This window comes from Hippoglossus hippoglossus, chromosome 10, assembly GCF_009819705.1.
Source record: "Hippoglossus hippoglossus isolate fHipHip1 chromosome 10, fHipHip1.pri, whole genome shotgun sequence".
Lineage (NCBI taxonomy): Eukaryota > Metazoa > Chordata > Actinopteri > Pleuronectiformes > Pleuronectidae > Hippoglossus > Hippoglossus hippoglossus.
Genome location: NC_047160.1, coordinates 27,193,854 through 27,211,934, shown reverse-complemented (window position 1 = coordinate 27,211,934; position 18,081 = coordinate 27,193,854). Strand labels below are relative to the sequence as shown.

Sequence of the window (18,081 nt, the reverse complement as noted above, 5' to 3'; positions counted from 1 at the left end):
TCATATTTCATGTATGTACAGTATATATCTATATTTACTTTATTCAACATTTCTATTTATTTTCTTTACAAGTTTATTCTTAACATTTAACACAAATATGTATTTAGAACATTTTATATAAAATTGTCATGTTCAAACTTTACCCCCCCCGCCCCACCACCACCATCACCCGCCGCTTCCCACTGAACATTTCTCTCTGGATCACATCAAACCTGACCGAGCCCCGAGGGCCCCCCCCGGGCCCCCCCCCCAGGGCCCCCCCCCGGGGCCCCCAGCTACACCTGAGACTAATGGAGACACACAGACAGGTGGAGCTGAGACCACAGGTTACTAACCCCCCACAGCACCCCCACCACCCCAATATCTCCTGGTCCACACACAGTACACACACACAGTACACACACACACACACACACACACACACACACACACACAGTACACACACACAGTACACACACACACACAGTACACACACACACACACACACACACACACACAGTACACACACACACACACACACACACACACACACACACACACACACACACACACACACACACACACACACACACACACACACACACAGTACACACACACACACACACACACACACACACACACACACACACACACACACACCTCTGGGACATTCTTGTTACTTGTCTTGGTCTTTTGTTTCTGTTTAAATGTAAACTGTCCTATTAAATTCCAACAGGAAGTGATGTTCTAAAGAGAGAAGAGACGAAAAACTCATCAGCTGTTTACAATGACGACAGTGTGTGTGTGTGTGTGTGTGTGTGTGTGTGTGTGTGTGTGTGTGTGTGTGTGTGTGTGTGTGTGTCAATAATTCAGTTTGAACCTCAGACCACCGGCTGCAGCGTCCGACCAACATCTATATTTTACACTTGGCCACAAACTTGGTTCACTGCAGATGTGACACGTCACTGATGCATCTGTTCATTTGCTTCTGACCTCAGTTACAGCGCCACCATCCTGTCAGCAGCAGGATGGTGGAACTTGGGTTCTACTCAGAGAACCAGCTCACGTTCTCACCAGGTTTTAAAAGAACCGCTCCATGTGTCTTCCTGATAGAATATGACACACCCACAGTCTTCGTCACTTGAAAACATGCTGTTGTTTGGTCCCAGCTAAGAAACTTTATCAGGTTCCAAACTAAGTTCATGGTTTTAAAGGATTTGCCTAAACAGAAGCTGTAAGTTGTCGGTGAAGGTTTGTGTGGGGGCGGCTGTGGCTGAGGGGTAATGTGGTCGTCCCCCAACCAGGCGGTCAGCCGTTCGATCCTCAGTCTTCCCCACCTGCACGCCGAAGTGTCCTTGGGCAAGATACTGAACCCCTAAAGGGCCCCTCATAGATGTTGAATGTAATAACTTCCATCAAATGGAGCCGACATCTCCCAAAATGCACCTGGACAGAGTCTGTAGTCAGAGGCTCCAGTCCGCAGAGGGACACCGGGTGAAACAGCGAGTAGGAGGACGTTGAGGATGAAACTTCAGACTCACAAGTGGATGTTTTCTAGTTTCAGTACGGTGGGTCATTAGTGTCGTGGCGTCCTGGAACGTGGATCATGTGATCACTTCGTCCGTGGTTAGAACCCGTCAAGCTCTGGTTTCTGCCTGAACATGGTCATCGGTGATTGGACATCTTGGCTGCTGACACAAAATCTGACCAATTAGCAGCTCTGTCAGAATCAGCCTTCAAAATAAAAGAGCCATTAGTCCAACCTGCTTACCCATGATGCATTGCCCCTTTAGGTCTTCTCCTTGTGTCCGTGCTACAAAGCCCCATTAACACGTCGTTGCTCCATCAGGTTCTTTAAATCACCGCCATAAAGCTGAAATCACATCGCAGCAGTTGACCTGCATGTCTGCACCATCACCCTGAACCTCAAGTCAAATTACCCAGAAACCCCTGCAGTAAACTCCAGCAAACACCCCCCCACCACCACTATCTCTCTCCCTGCTTTCAATTTTAGCCTCGCCTAGCCAGTAACGTCCTGCTTTTATTGTAAATCTATACTCTTAATCTGGCCGGCTCCGATGGGCCTCGCTCGCCCGATCAATACGCCACGATTGCTGGGAAGGGTCCGTGGGGGCAGATAACCCCCCCTCACCACCACCAGCACAAACCCACCCGGTGGAGTTAACCCTCCATGGGGTCCAACACACACACACACATCATAGTTGACCTGAAGCTCTTCCATCTTGACACTGTAAAGATCTGTTCTTCAGTTTGAATGTGAAGCTCTGTGATTGACTTTTGTTGGTGAAATGCATCATGGGAGCCGTCATCACTCCCTGTGCTTTTTAGTAACACAGCTGTTCGTGTTGTGATCAGTGTGGACGAACAGAAACTCAGACTTTAGTAAACGCTGACGCAGACGTTCTCTTCCTGATTGGTTCTCATCAGTCACATGACTCGAATAGCAGCGGTGAACACAAAGCGTCGCTAACACTTCCTGTCAGTAACACTTCCTGTCAGTAACAGTTCCTGTCAGTAACACTTCCTGTCAGTAACACTTCCTGTCAGTAACACTTCCACCTCGTCGTCGCTCAGAATGTTGGTCAGTGTGGGTGGAGCCTCAGTGTGGGTGGAGCCTCAGTGGGTCAGTGTGGGTGGGGCCTCAGTGGGTCAGTGTGGGTGGAGCCTCAGTGGGTCAGTGTGGGTGGAGCCTCAGTGGGTCAGTGTGGGTGGGGCCTCAGTGGGTCAGTGTGGGTGGGGCCTCAGTGGGTCAGTGTGGGTGGAGCCTCAGTGGGTCAGTGTGGGTGGAGCCTCAGTGGGTGACTCTTTGTTGGTCACGTTTTTACCAGACCAGTCGTCTCTTTCTAGTTTTTTTAACAGAACATTACTTCATCTCAAACACGTTCTCTATTTTCAGTAGTTTTGTCTTTTGTCTTTTTGATGGTTTTAACTTCAGTTAAAAGCCTTGAACAGCGTCAGACAGAAATAAAGGAATGAAACTTTGATGTGAAGGAGAACAAACCAATAAAAGTGAATAAAACCCTCTCATTTGAATCCTGTGTTGAAGCGTCTCTTTTAAATCACACCTTCCTCTCGCTCGGCTGCCTCGCCAGCGTTTCAGCTCCCACGAGACAATAAAGCATCTTAACAGTGAGACGAAGACGCTGCACAGGAGCTTCTCTGTGCAAATGATGATTCATCTTCAGAGCGGTCAGCACTTTCAAACAGGTAAACACACGCTTCTTCTCAAACCTTCGATTTCCCTCCACAGATCAGGTCAAATCACTTCCTGTAGTTTATTCTCATGGGACATGTAGTCATTTACATTTAACTAGTTTCAGATGATTTAAAAACAGACACAAGACGTAAACCGATTCACAACAGAAACATTAAAGTTCAGTAAAGTTCAACTTTCACCTCAATGATAAATCTCTTCTCACCGATTTTAACCTGATGTAACACGAAACCAAATAAATAAAGATAATCGCCGTCAGAGTCGGAAAGAAACATCTTCTTCAGCTGGAGGGGGCGGGGCCGGGGGTAACTGGGGTCAAAGGTCACACTCCATCACTCTGACCTCAACACTCTACAGATTACATCAAAGCTGCAAATGGTGTTAGAGGAATAAGTGGTGATCTGAGTGTGTGTGTGGGGGGGGTGTCTTGGAGGGGTCGAGACCTCCATGTAAGGCCTGACCATTAAAGCAGGAGGGTGTTGGTCAGACAGAGGAGGAGGAGGGAGGCTGCGGTGAAGAGGTGTGTTCTGGGTAATTAGAGCTCGGCCTCCTCGTACGCTCTGACACTCTGTGGCGATTTATTGCCCCAGCTCGGGCGACTTGGCCACCCATCTAATTGCAATATTAGCGTGTAATAAAGCCGGTATTACGGCGATCCGTCAGCAGCGGCATTCTGCTGCCTCGGCAGGATTTCAGCCATTAACCAGCAAACGGAGGAAACAAAGAGGCAGCTTGCCACGCATATTCTCACACACACACACACACACACACACAGACACACACCTGTTTTATCTGATGCTCTGACCTTCAGTTTCAGGTTGAAAAGCTAAAACAATAAAACGAGACATAATTACCTGCAACAACTGTGCGTTTGTAGGTTTGTTATCAACAGGGACACACAACAGGTTGGTCCTTAATCGTATGGCGATGAAATCAACTCTGAGCTGATTGATCAGCGTTATTAGATTAAAGACGAATCTTCAGAGTTGATTCATCAGCACAGCTTCTCTGTCGAGACACAACAAGGAACTCTGTTGCTCCAGAGGTTCTGAAATCTGAATTCAGTGCTTGTTTCTCTCAGACCCTGTTGACACCCGGTGTCACCGTCCAATCACAAGAGCTCAGCTCACGTCTGACACGATGAGACAAAGCTCCACAGAACAGGAGGTGACATCTGATCACCAATAAGAAAAAGTGGTACGACGGTGAAAACCACCTCTGATTCTGCTTGTGTTTTACCTGTTGACTGTTAAAGGTCAAAGGTCAGAAGCCGACAGAAGGAGAACTCATCAGAGACGATGGAGGTGAAGGAAGAGCCCGATGTGGCTGCATGTGAACCACAGTGTCTGTGTGTGCGTTTGATTTATTTCAGGGAGACGTGAATCTCCTCAATGAAACTGCTTTACTGTTGCTACTGAACCACATCATTTACATGACGGGTCACTAACCACACTAACACCCCCCCCACATCTCACCCTCTGTGTGTGTGTGTTGGGGTCACAGTAATAAATCCTGCATTTCTAAACAGCCGCTAAATGCAGAGAAACAACCAGAGCTGCAGTAAATCAGCAGCAGATGTGTGTGTGTGTGTGTGTGTGTGTGTGTGTGTGTGTGTGTGTGTGTGTGTGGTGTGTGTGTGTGTGTCTGTGTGTGTGTGTGTGTGTGTGTGTGTGTGTGTGTGTCTGTGGTCTAGTATATGTTTTAGTGTCCTAATTGTAGAAAAACAACAAGGACCAGAAGGTAGAACCAGAAAACATCAGTGTGAACACGCTGATCCATCGTCAGTCCCAGGACAACAAGCCCAAATACACACAGGACGGTCTGGTCCCCACAGACACACACAGTGATCACGTTACATGAACAACAATAATCTGAATCACACAAATGAATCTGATTAGGATGTTTACACGAGTCTGATTTATGACTCGCATCAAGGACATTTTAAACCAGAACCTGGAATAGTTCTGTAAAGATTGCTCCTCGTTATCGTTCTTCTTGATGACGCTGTAATCCAGGTCATGTGATGTCATCAGTTGGTAACTGTTGTATGTCCATGTTGTGCAATGCGGTGAAAACTCCAACAGGACGTTCTAACGCCGTTAATACGTAAAGATGTGGACGCTACGGCGTGAGACTGAGGTCACAACCCTCCACATGTCTTCATTAGTGATTATCTACATGTACGTATCAAGTGAATGGTGGAACGTGGTCAGGACTTCAATCTATATAAGTCTATGAGATGGACTCAATACATCCCCCCAACAGAATATAAGTCTATATATGTCTATATATAGACTTATATTCTGTTGGGGGGGATGTATTGAGTCCATCTCATGTGTGACAGAACACAGAGAAGTGACAACACCTCTACAAACACCCATCAAACACACACACACACACACACACACACACACACACACACACACACACACACACACACACACACACACACACACACACACACACCATATGTGTACGGACACACGGATGAGTTCCCATTCTGACATGTATGAACATGTGTGTAGTGTATGCATGTTCTGTTCCGTGTGCGTGTGTCCTGGCCGCAGTCCAAGGCCTCTCTAATGAGCCAACATGGACTCAGTATCACCCCCCCCCAGCACACACGTCCTCCCCTCTGACCTCCTCTGAGGTCATTGGCTCCCAACACTGCGACCCGACCAATCGCAGTTGTTGGTTGTGATGGACAGCCGCCGACTCCAAGGACGTGGAGGACGGAGGGATTAGACGGCGAGGACAAACACTAATAAGGGATTGTGGTGCTGATGTTTCTGATTGGCTGTCGGGTTAGCGTTCCCGCTGAGGGACGAGAGCAGAGGGATCCCAGGAACTTCATGTATTTAAGTTTCCTTCAGTGTCACAGTGATTCAGTTGCATTTGTCTGTTCATCACTGAGTTCAAACAGGAACTGGCCACAGTCAGTTCAGCTGCTTTTATTTTGAAAGAATAGGAGCTGATCGCAGTCAGTTTAGCTGCTTTTATTTTGAAAGACTTTGTGGCCCAAATCCAGAATTTATAAAAATCACATTTACATTTATTGACAAGACGCCTGTGAGGGAACACAATGGTTTTGGAAAACGTCGTATTGATTTGTGTTTGTAAGTCTTTCAATGACCCGGATGAACCGAGTATTGGAGGAAAACCAGGGACACGGAAAGTCTAAAGTGTCCTGAGCTGGCGAGCGGCGTCCAGAACAGGAGGGAAATCTGTGTCCCATTACATCCAGTTTCTAAAACCTGACAAGAGGGAAGTCAGAGGACGACGAGCTCGTCTGATCTGAGTGCCTGTTTGTACACGTTATTTTCCATGTGGTGTTGATTACAGTTCACACAGTCGAGCCTCGTGTCGGAAGTGAGACGTGAGAAAACAGATCAGGAAACAAAGAAATCAGATGTCGTCTGTGTTTGTACAAAGACGACGACTGGATGAAGCTGCTGCACTTTAAATATACAAATAACATATTATTATTATTATTCTTAATTATATTCCAATAGTTTTAAGATTAATTTCCACTGATGTCAAGTTGATGCTTTCGAGCGAGTGTCAGTGAATAAAGTTTGTCTTGGAGATCACAGATTTCTACGTGACAACTAAACAAACCAGGTTGTTTTCTGGAAACTTAGATGTTGATGAAAAAATAGAGTGAGTGGACTTTGAGTGAAGAGTATTTATTTACGTATTTGCCGCAGGTTTAAAGTCTGACTTTCAAAGATGAAATGGAAACAATCATCAGACAAGAAGCTCCAGAGCCAAAAGCACCAGTGATGCTGATCTGGGCTCTGTTCACTGAACGCAACCAGCGAACGTTCGGAAACAAGATTCACCTCAACACAATGAAAACTGGTCAAACCTGACGTCTTCTGCAGGTTTGATTTAAACCAAGAAAAGAAAGAAACAAAACTGCAGCAAAATCTGAAAAACAACCACCTGATGCAAAATGAGAGTCAGCGAGCGGGCCGAGTGAAGCAGAGAGTTGAGAGGACGGAGAGGAACAGAAACCACGGAGCTCCTACCTGTCGATGATCACGGGGTCAGACGGCGTCTCGTTGCGATTTCCGCAGCTTTTCTTGTCACAACAGCGACTGAAAGAGAAAAAGATCCAAAGTCAGAGACAACGTTCAGGTCAAACCTCAGCTCAGTCTGCGTTTATCTGAGCGTGAGACAGAGACAGAGTTTAATGGTTAAAGAACAAAACAGACTCTACAGGCAAAGAATCAATTCAACACTGCACAGGAATAAAGTTTTTAATTAATGAATATTTAAACTAAATTAAATTTAAAGTTTTAGAGCAAATGTTTCAAATCAAAACTTTTAACTTTGTCTCCAAAAAGATTTTTTAAAAGATCAGGAGGTGACAGAGCTTCAAAATAAAGTGTTAAAGCACTCAGTATCTCCAGGATGACAACTTTTATTTTGAAAGACACACGCACACACAGACACGCACACACACACACACACACACACAGTGTCCAGCTGGGTCTGGTCCAAACCAAGGTCACTAACAGTTGGCCGACACCCAGCGATGGCGGAACCCCTGCCCCCCCCCCCTCACATGAAAACTCCAAACGCTGCTGCCGCCCCTGACAACCAGCCAGCCAACCGGACAACTGCTCGCCAAACAGCCGTCCAGGTAGCCAGAGGGCAAAGCAGCCGGCGTCTCATCCCACTGGCCGCTGGTCCACAGTCTGTGGAGGCATCCGGAGTAGAGGGGGGGGGTGTTGTGTTTCTATTTCAGCTCTGCAGGGGACGGGTGGAGCCAAATGAGGCTTCTGGTGGCGTGTGGTCAGTGTGGTGTTTGAACAGCAGCAGGCCGAGTGCAGCACATTAATATCCATCACAGACAGATTCTCTCTTCACGTTCACTGTGACGACAAACGACTCGTCTGAATATCAACTTTCATTATAATATCATCACTTCTTCTTTTAGTTTAGATCCTTGAAATAAATCAAACATCTATTTGACCAAAAACATCTTGGTTCTATTTTGCTTCACTTGAACCTTCGAACATTTGTAAATGTTAATATCATTTAATAAGATTCTTTATATAACTTAGCGAGACAGTGGAGTGAAATAATAATAATAATAACAATAACAATAACAATAACAATAATAATAATAATAATAATAATAATATAATTACTTCCTCTAAATGAGCACAAATTATTTTATTTAATCAAACCTATTGTTGTTTCCTTGAGCTTTCTACTGTCACCAGAGGATAAACTTTATCATTGAGATAATATTTTGATTAAAAAATGAGGCTCATGATCATCATGTGCAGAAAAATGTAGAAAAGTTAGTAAGTGGCCCCTGAGTCAAACTATACATTCAAATAAACTATAACAATGATACATTTTAAAGCTTCATTTTTTGGGAATCCTAAAACAAAGATTTGACAATTAAACAAACAGGTCGTTTTAAAGAGCCTGAGATGTTGATGCATTTCAGCAATAAAATAAAAAATCCAAAAGTAAACAGTGACTTTGCAGTATAACCCCCCCCCCCCCCTGTGTGGATCCATTACTTTGGACTCATTGAATAAATCCTGATATAATTTAAAAACATTTCAAACCTGACGAGTCGTGTTGCCGTCACATGAACAACACACCTGTCGCTCTGCACTCAGAACCTGAGAGGACGACGCTCGTCTCAAAGTCTCGACTTGTTTGAATCTGTTAAATTAAACTTCCCCAACTAGTCGGTCACATACGCCTGATCTCACCTCACACAAAAAGTTTGAAATGTTCCTGAATTTGTCCGTTTGTGTTTTGTGTCCTGACGCGTCCACAACATTTCATAGAAACACTGCACAGATCATATTACTCTCACATTTCACATCTAATGACGTGAAGGAGTCGGTCAAACTCAGTTTTCTGCTCTGGTGGGAAACGGGTGAGTTCTAACAGTGAACATCAGAGTGTGTGTGTGTGTGTGTGTGTGTGTGTGTGTGTGTGTGTGTGTGTGTGTGTGTGTGTGTGTGTGTTGATGATGTGAGAATCTGACGTGATGTCACTGATGACAACAACAACGCTCCTGACATCATGTCTCGTTTCTGTCTGTATCTTCTAACAAGCTGAACTCATGTCCTCCTCTTTCTTTCTTTGTGGGTTATCAACATTTCTTGCGGTAATTCTTAAAAATTAATCATACTGCACATGACCCGTGACGTCCAATTACACTCCTGCATTCGCCCCATGCTGTCCTGAATCAAATTGCCATTTGACAAACAAGAATCAAATCGAGGCTGCGAATGCCAAATGAGACACGTTATGAATCATTTATCACGCCGTTTGATCTGTAAGTACAGAAAAATCATAAACTAAGCGCTGTGTTTGTGTCCCCGCTGTCTCCCTGTCTCTGTGTGTCTGTGTGACTGTTGCCGCAGAATGCGCCACAATAATTTATTCCCCCAGCTACTTGGAACCATTAGTGAAAGTTCCAGGAGACCAATTAGCATTGGAAACCCACTGGTGCTGCTGTGGTGACAACCTCCTCCAAACTGCCAAAGAAGTGTTATAAACAAACTGGACCCCAGGAGCACTGCCGGGGCCCCTCCAGGGACCCGGGGCCCCTTTCCAAAGACGAAAACAAACCTTGGCTGAGCGTCCACAATATCGCCTTAATGACGTTTCCCCCCGGGCCGCAAACAGGCTAACACCACGGCCGGCTAATGACTGAGAGAACAACACACACAGACCTGAGAGGGAGCGTGAAGTCGTGAGTGTGTGTGTGTGCGTGTGTGTGTGTGTGTGTGTGTGTGTGTGTGTGTGTGTGTGCGTGTGTGTGTGCATGGCTCAAAACTGGCAAACGCAAAACAAACAGTGTGTGTAGTTGCTGCTGTCACTCATTTTGGCAGAGAGCCTTCGTCCCTCATCGCTGCTGCACAGGCTCCTCAGGTCGCTGTACACAGACACACACACAGACACACACACACACACACACACACAGACACACACAGACACACACACAAACACAGACAGGCCCCAAAAATAATTCAGCCACAGGAGCCAGTTTGGCCGCCGAGCCTCGACCAGGCCACACAAGCATCATTACTGCTGGCCACACCTCCTCGCCGCTCAGCGGCCACTTCAGACGTCGCGACAAGTGGAATCTACTTTAAGCACAAAGAGAGGGTTTGTCTGGGCATGTTGGCGCTATCACACACACACACACACACACACACACACACACACACACACACACACACACACACACACACACACTGAGAGAGCCCTTCAAAGGCTCCCTGAGGACGGTGCAGCACGACGTCAGAGGCCGGCGCTCGGATCACAGCGTCCAGATAACACCGATCAGGAAGGGCCGGCAGCACAGGGCTCGCTTTCAAAGGGCAAGTGTTGTAATTACCCGAAGGCCTGGAACGCCTCGCCTGCAGCAGCCAGGCCTGATGCTGCAGCCTCCCAGCTGCCAGGCAGCGCCGCCTGCCCGGGAAGCCGCCTTCCTCTCGGGCAGGCGGAGCAGCAGGCTTTTCTCAGCATCGCCGGGAGCCTGGCAGCCAGCGAGGGAGCGAGGTGGCAGCGAGGAGAGCGGCCTGAAGCTGGCCGGCCTCCGAGAGCCCGCTGGCAACGCCGGCGTGCCAACCTGGCTGCTGCCGCCGCGCCTGCTCGCTGGTTTGTGATTGGTAGTTTTTGGAAAACAACAGAGTCCCGTTTAAGAATGGTTAATGTGCCGCAATGATACGATGGAGAGGTCAAGCGCACACGCACACACACACACACACACACACACACACACACACACACACTCTTCTGGAACCACAGAATCTGACCTGAGAACATGTTGATCAGACAAATGGAATTATGTTAATTGATCAGTGTTTTTACTACGACTTCTGTGTTTGATCTGTACGACTATACAGTCACTGATGGTCTTTATATACAGTCACTGATGGTCTTTATATACAGTCACTGATGGTCTTTATATACAGTCACTGATCATCTTTATATACAGTCACTGATGGTCTTTATATACAGTCACTGATGGTCTTATATACAGTCACTGATGGTCTTTATATACAGTCACTGATCATCTTTATATACAGTCAGTGATCCTCTTTATATACAGTCAGTGATGGTCTTTATATACAGTCACTGATCGTCTTTATATACAGTCAGTGATCGTCTTTATATACAGTCACTGATCATCTTTATATACAGTCACTGATCATCTTTATATACAGTCAGTGATGGTCTTTATATACAGTCACTGATCGTCTTTATATACAGTCACTGATCGTCTTTATATACAGTCAGTGATCGTCTTTATATACAGTCACTGATCATCTTTATATACAGTCACTGATCATCTTTATATACAGTCAGTGATGGTCTTTATATACAGTCACTGATCCTCTTTATATACAGTCACTGATCATCTTTATATACAGTCAGTGATCGTCTTTATATACAGTCACTGATCATCTTTATATACAGTCAGTGATCGTCTTTATATACAGTCACTGATCATCTTTATATACAGTCACTGATCGTCTTTATATACAGTCACTGATCATCTTTATATACAGTCAGTGATCATCTTTATATACAGTCACTGATCATCTTTATATACAGTCACTGATGGTCTTTATATACAGTCACTGATCCTCTTTATATACAGTCACTGATGGTCTTTATATACAGTCACTGATCCTCTTTATATACAGTCACTGATGGTCTTTATATACAGTCACTGATGGTCTTTATATACAGTCACTGATGGTCTTTATATACAGTCACTGATCATCTTTATATACAGTCACTGATCATCTTTATATACAGTCACTGATCCTCTTTATATACAGTCACTGATGGTCTTTATATACAGTCACTGATGGTCTTTATATACAGTCACTGATCATCTTTATATACAGTCACTGATCCTCTTTATATACAGTCACTGATCATCTTTATATACAGTCACTGATACTCTTTATATACAGTCGCTGATGGTCTTTATATACAGTCACTGATCCTCTTTATATACAGTCACTGATCATCTTTATATACAGTCACTGATCATCTTTATATACAGTCGCTGATGGTCTTTATATACAGTCACTGATCATCTTTATATACAGTCACTGATGGTCTTTATATACAGTCACTGATCGTCTTTATATACAGTCACTGATGGTCTTTATATACAGTCACTGATCGTCTTTATATACAGTCACTGATCATCTTTATATACAGTCACTGATCCTCTTTATATACAGTCACTGATCGTCTTTATATACAGTCACTGATCATCTTTATATACAGTCACTGATCATCTTTATATACAGTCACTGATGGTCTTTATATACAGTCACTGATGGTCTTTATTCATATGGTATTTTATGATATTTCTACGACATGAATCTCCACAGTAACCAGTGAGGGTTAACAGCCTGGTGTCCCTCCACCTGAACACTGGGGACCAGCACCCTGAGGTGTCCCTGCTGAGTGTCACCAGGTAGACTAACCAACAGGGACGTCCATAAAGAAGACGTCAGCTGGGAGTGAGACGATAGAGACATGTAGAGACGCTCTCTGATCCTCACTCATTAGCGAATGGAAACACAGCATCCATCAGGGGGAAGGCTGGTTAATAATCACACTCAATCACATAATGACTGAAGCTGAGAGACGCTGCCGTCATTATGGAAATGAAGCTCGTATCCAAGGAATCTCATGGGGGGGGGGGGGGCTCTATACAAGTCAGAGGGAAGTTGAAAGATAAGTGAAGTTTGTGTGAGGAGGTGAGGAGATAAACCACAGAGCAGAGGTCACTTACACAACTGAATAACACATCCGGCACAGCTGATGATCTGGTTTCACTTTAATCTGTGCTTAATAACAAGTGTCACATCTGATTCATATGAAGACTCACTCGACATGTGACCCACTCTGACTCCATGTTTATACCAATTCATTCACATTTAGATCCGTTGACATGTAAGCCCGGGGGATCCGGAGAGAAACCAGTTTAAAATTAAACAGTTTAAACTGGAGATAAACCAGTTTGCACATGAACCAGTTTACTCTGGAGTTAAACCGGTTTACTGCACATATAAACCACTAAATCTCCTCGATGAACCACAAAACTACACATGTAAACTCGTTTGTTTTGTTATATATCACCGGCTCAAAGAGACGACGACGCTCTGGGACTCTGGCTTCAGTTGTGTGTTTCTATTTTTACCCCCCCTCCATCACTCCTCCTCTTCCTCTTCTCCATCTTCACTCCTCAGTCTGAACCAGTAAAACCATTAACTCTCAGACGACAGCAGAGACACACCGGCCAGCAAATGTGTTGATTGGTGCGATGAACGACAAACAGCTGCTCTTTTCTCTGACACACGCACGCACGCACACACGCACGCACACACACACACACACACACACACACACACACACACACACACAAACAAACATCTTTACAAGTATACACACACACACACACACATCTGTACAAGTACACACGTGTCTCTCTGTGTTTCACACACTTCCCCTCGTTAAGAATGAACAGTTCATGTTGGAATGCTCCTGTGTGAGTCCAAGCTGATCATCATGTCTGAGCAGCTCCCAGTTAGTTTGTGTGGTTTTACCTGCACATGATCTCGTGGGTGAGGAGGACGCGGCACATCTCCGGGTTCTTGTCTTGCCCTTCGTACAGGATCGCCTGGCGAATAGAAACACACGTCTGGGGTTCACTTTGTATTCATCAATTATCATGTTCTCACAGATCGAGTTTATAGGTTTTAAACAAAAGGAAAACAAATGGTATCACTGACACATTTCCAGTATAATATACAGTATTATATCCAGTATTCCAGGTTTACTGCACATTAAACCAGTTTACTGCTCATTTACACCAGTTTACTGCACATTTAAACCAGTTTACTACAGATTTAAACCAGTTTACTGCACATTTAAACCAGTTTACTACAGATTTAAACCAGTTTACTGCACATTTAAACCAGTTTACTACAGATTTAAACCAGTTTACTGCACATTTACACCAGTTTACTGCTCATTTAAACCAGTTTACTGCACATTTACACCAGTTTACTGCACATTAAACCAGTTTACTACAGATTTAAACCAGTTTACTGCACATTTAAACCAGTTTACTGCACATTTACACCAGTTTACTGCACATTAAACCAGTTTACTGCTCATTTAAACCAGTTTACTACAGATTTAAACCAGTTTACTGCACATTAAACCAGTTTACTGCACATTTAAACCAGTTTACTACAGATTTAAACCAGTTTACTGCTCATTTAAACCAGTTTACTACAGATTTAAACCAGTTTACTGCACATTTACACCAGTTTACTGCACATTAAACCAGTTTACTGCACATTTAAACCAGTTTACTACAGATTTAAACCAGTTTACTGCACATTTAAACCAGTTTACTACAGATTTAAACCAGTTTACTGCACATTTACACCAGTTTACTGCTCATTTAAACCAGTTTACTGCACATTTACACCAGTTTACTGCACATTTACACCAGTTTACTGCTCATTTAAACCAGTTTACTGCTCATTTAAACCAGTTTACTGCACATTTAAACCAGTTTACTGCACATTTAAACCAGTTTACTGCACATTTAAACCAGTTTACTACAGATTTAAACCAGTTTACTGCTCATTTAAACCAGTTTACTACAGATTTAAACCAGTTTACTGCACATTTACACCAGTTTACTGCACATTAAACCAGTTTACTGCACATTTAAACCAGTTTACTGCACATTTAAACCAGTTTACTGCACATTTACACCAGTTTACTGCTCATTTAAACCAGTTTACTGCTCATTTAAACCAGTTTACTGCACATTTAAACCAGTTTACTGCACATTTAAACCAGTTTACTGCACATTTAAACCAGTTTACTACAGATTTAAACCAGTTTACTGCTCATTTAAACCAGTTTACTACAGATTTAAACCAGTTTACTGCACATTTACACCAGTTTACTGCACATTAAACCAGTTTACTGCACATTTAAACCAGTTTACTGCTCATTTAAACCAGTTTACTGCACATTTACACCAGTTTACTGCACATTTACACCAGTTTACTGCACATTAAACCAGTTTACTGCACATTTACACCAGTTTACTGCTCATTTAAACCAGTTTACTGCACATTTACACCAGTTTACTGCACATTAAACCAGTTTACTGCACATTTACACCAGTTTACTGCACATTAAACCAGTTTACTGCACATTTACACCAGTTTACTGCATATTAAACCAGTTTACTGCACATTTAAACCAGTTTACTGCACATTTACACCAGTTTACTGCACATTTAAACCAGTTTACTGCACATTTACACCAGTTTACTGCACATTTACACCAGTTTACTGCACATTTAAACCAGTTTACTGCAGAGTTAAACCAGTTTTGAATCAGTTGACTGTGCAGTTGAACCAGTTGAGTTTAATCAGATTTAATGAACATGTGACCAGATGTGTTAGAAGCTGACGTGTTGACGAGTACAGGTGTTACTCTACCCCAACCCCCCCCCCCCCCTCAAATCAAACATGGCTTCCAACCACTTCCTTACAGTGTATTAAAAAATGGCAGCTCAGAAAACTGAACACCACCACATCCCCCTTTGGTGGTCCCAGCCTCCTCTGGCTTTCCCAGAATTCCCTGCCAGATGGCGGGCGGCGCCCCAAGATGAAGCCCCCCTTAACACCCCCCCACCCCTTCCCCCCCCTCACCCCCACAGAGCTGTCATGTCAGCGTCCGGATGACGGATGACCGCTGAGAGAAGGGAGGTAGGGGTGTGTGTGTGTGTGTGTGTGTGTTTTGTAATACCCTCGTGGTTGTAAATGAACTCCAGTAAGAGCACGTGTGTGTGTGTGTGTGTGTGTGTGTGTGTGTGTGTGTGTGTGTGTGTGTGTGTGTGTGTGTGTGCGTCCTCCCCCATCTTTTCCTACGATGACCTACCACTACCTCATCCACCTTTATAGTCAAAACAGACCTCCACCCTGCACACACACACACACAGACACTCACACACTCACACACTCACACACTCACACACACGCACTCGCACACACATACACACCCCTGGGGGACAATACTTTTAGGATAACGACCACTTCTGCATTATTGATCCTGATCCTGGCTCTGTTCCTGTGGATTAAAATGCTCCAGTTTGACCAGGAGGGATGTGGATTGCATCACGGACACACACACACACACACGCGCACACACACACACACACACACACGCGCGCACACACACACACACACACACACACACACACACACACACACACACACACACACACACACACACACACACATAGCCTCCTGTGTGTAGATTTGCTGGTCGATATTTATACATCATCATTCCTGATGCAACAATCCCGTGTGTGTGACTGCTTGTCCACTTTCATGGTTATTTGTGTGTTAAAGTCCACATTCTACTGCGAGTGTGTGTGTGTGTGTGTGTGTGTTTTATTTCCGTCTTTGTGAGGACCAGGCTGCGTTTAAAAAACTGAAAACTGTTTCAGAGAGAAGAAGAAAAGTGACTTTTTGGAAAACATGGCCTCTTTTAACTTTTTAGTTTTTAAGAGGGGAACATTGTTGAGTCAGATTCTTTAAAAGACTCAATAGATTTTTGGAAATGTGGACATTTTGAGATCAATGCATCACCGTTGGAAACAGAACGGTTTATGAACAGCTGCAACATTTTATTTCAGTTGGAGATTAAGGACATTTTAGACGTTGTGGACATTTTGTCGAATCTGTCGCAGTGTGAAAGACTTTGTGTTTCCTTCAGGTTAAGTCTGGATTTAGTGGCTATGAGGGACCTTACGAGTAGAGAACACATGACATGTGTGGGCTCCGCAGCTCAGATGTTAAATACACACGTTATTTGAGAGATTGTGTCCTCAGTTTGTCTTCGGTTATCATGAAGACACTGTAGTTTAATAACTTCTTATAATCTGTAACGTGTTGACTCAGTGCTGCTGTGATACTTGTGTCCTTAATACGTGGTTAAGATGAACTTTCAGTGTGTGTATATAAAAATAATAACAGTAAATGTTTCTCCTGTCTGTCCGTGCACCTCCGCTGCTGCGTCTCTGTGAGATGTAGCTCGCTGTATAAAAGTGAATCTGCCGCTCGGGCGCCGCGCCGCTCCACAGTCCAATCTGACAATCCCACGGATGCGGGGCCCCTAACAGGCCCTCGACGGCGTCCTATCGATCCGTGGGGCCTCCAGCCGACCTGTCTGTCAGGTCTGACTGTGGACCAATGGGGTGTCATGTAGTGGGAGGTGAAGGTTGAGTCGTGTGTGTGTGTTTGGGGGGGGTATCATGGAGGAAGAGGTGTCAGGATTATTGTCTCCAGTGTGCCGTCGCTGCGCCACATTAGGGCCTATTGATCGGTTTCCACGGCTGACGCTGTGTCGAGGAGCCGCTTGGTACATCGATCGGTGACATGCCGACAGGGCCGAACCAGCAGGGGAGGGGGGGATGTGACGGGGGGCGAGGGGTGTGGGGGGAGATAAGTGGGAGGTAAAGCTGAGAGGATGTTTGGAGATGATTCAGTTTCAAAAGAAATACTCCCAGGTTCTAAGATCAGACACTTTGTCCTCACTGTTCCATCCTCCTCATCATCATCCTCATCATCATCCTCATCATCCTCATCATCAGATCTATGATATGAGGGAATATCTGAGTCCCTGTATTACTGACACTTCATGGTGAAGTAGCTGAGTAGAGAATAAACCTGGAAACACCAGCTGAGTGAACTGAGATCAGTTCTGACCGAGTGTTTGTAGTTTTATTTCAGTGTATTAATATCTGTATC

The 18,081-nt window shown here is 44.5% G+C and overlaps 1 protein-coding gene across 2 annotated transcripts in view; it reads right to left on the bottom strand.

Annotated features, from left to right (window-relative positions):
• The window catches only part of LOC117769187 (transcription factor COE1-like), a 97,503-nt gene that overhangs the window by 59,106 nt on the left and 20,316 nt on the right, over nt 1-18,081 (bottom strand). For both annotated transcript variants that reach the window (XM_034597918.1, XM_034597917.1), the window contains exons 5-6: nt 13,840-13,913; nt 7,246-7,314 (exon numbers count right to left, since the gene is read on the bottom strand). In XM_034597918.1, the coding sequence (XP_034453809.1) occupies nt 7,246-7,314; nt 13,840-13,913 (143 nt within the window). The remainder of the gene's footprint in view (nt 1-7,245; nt 7,315-13,839; nt 13,914-18,081) is intronic.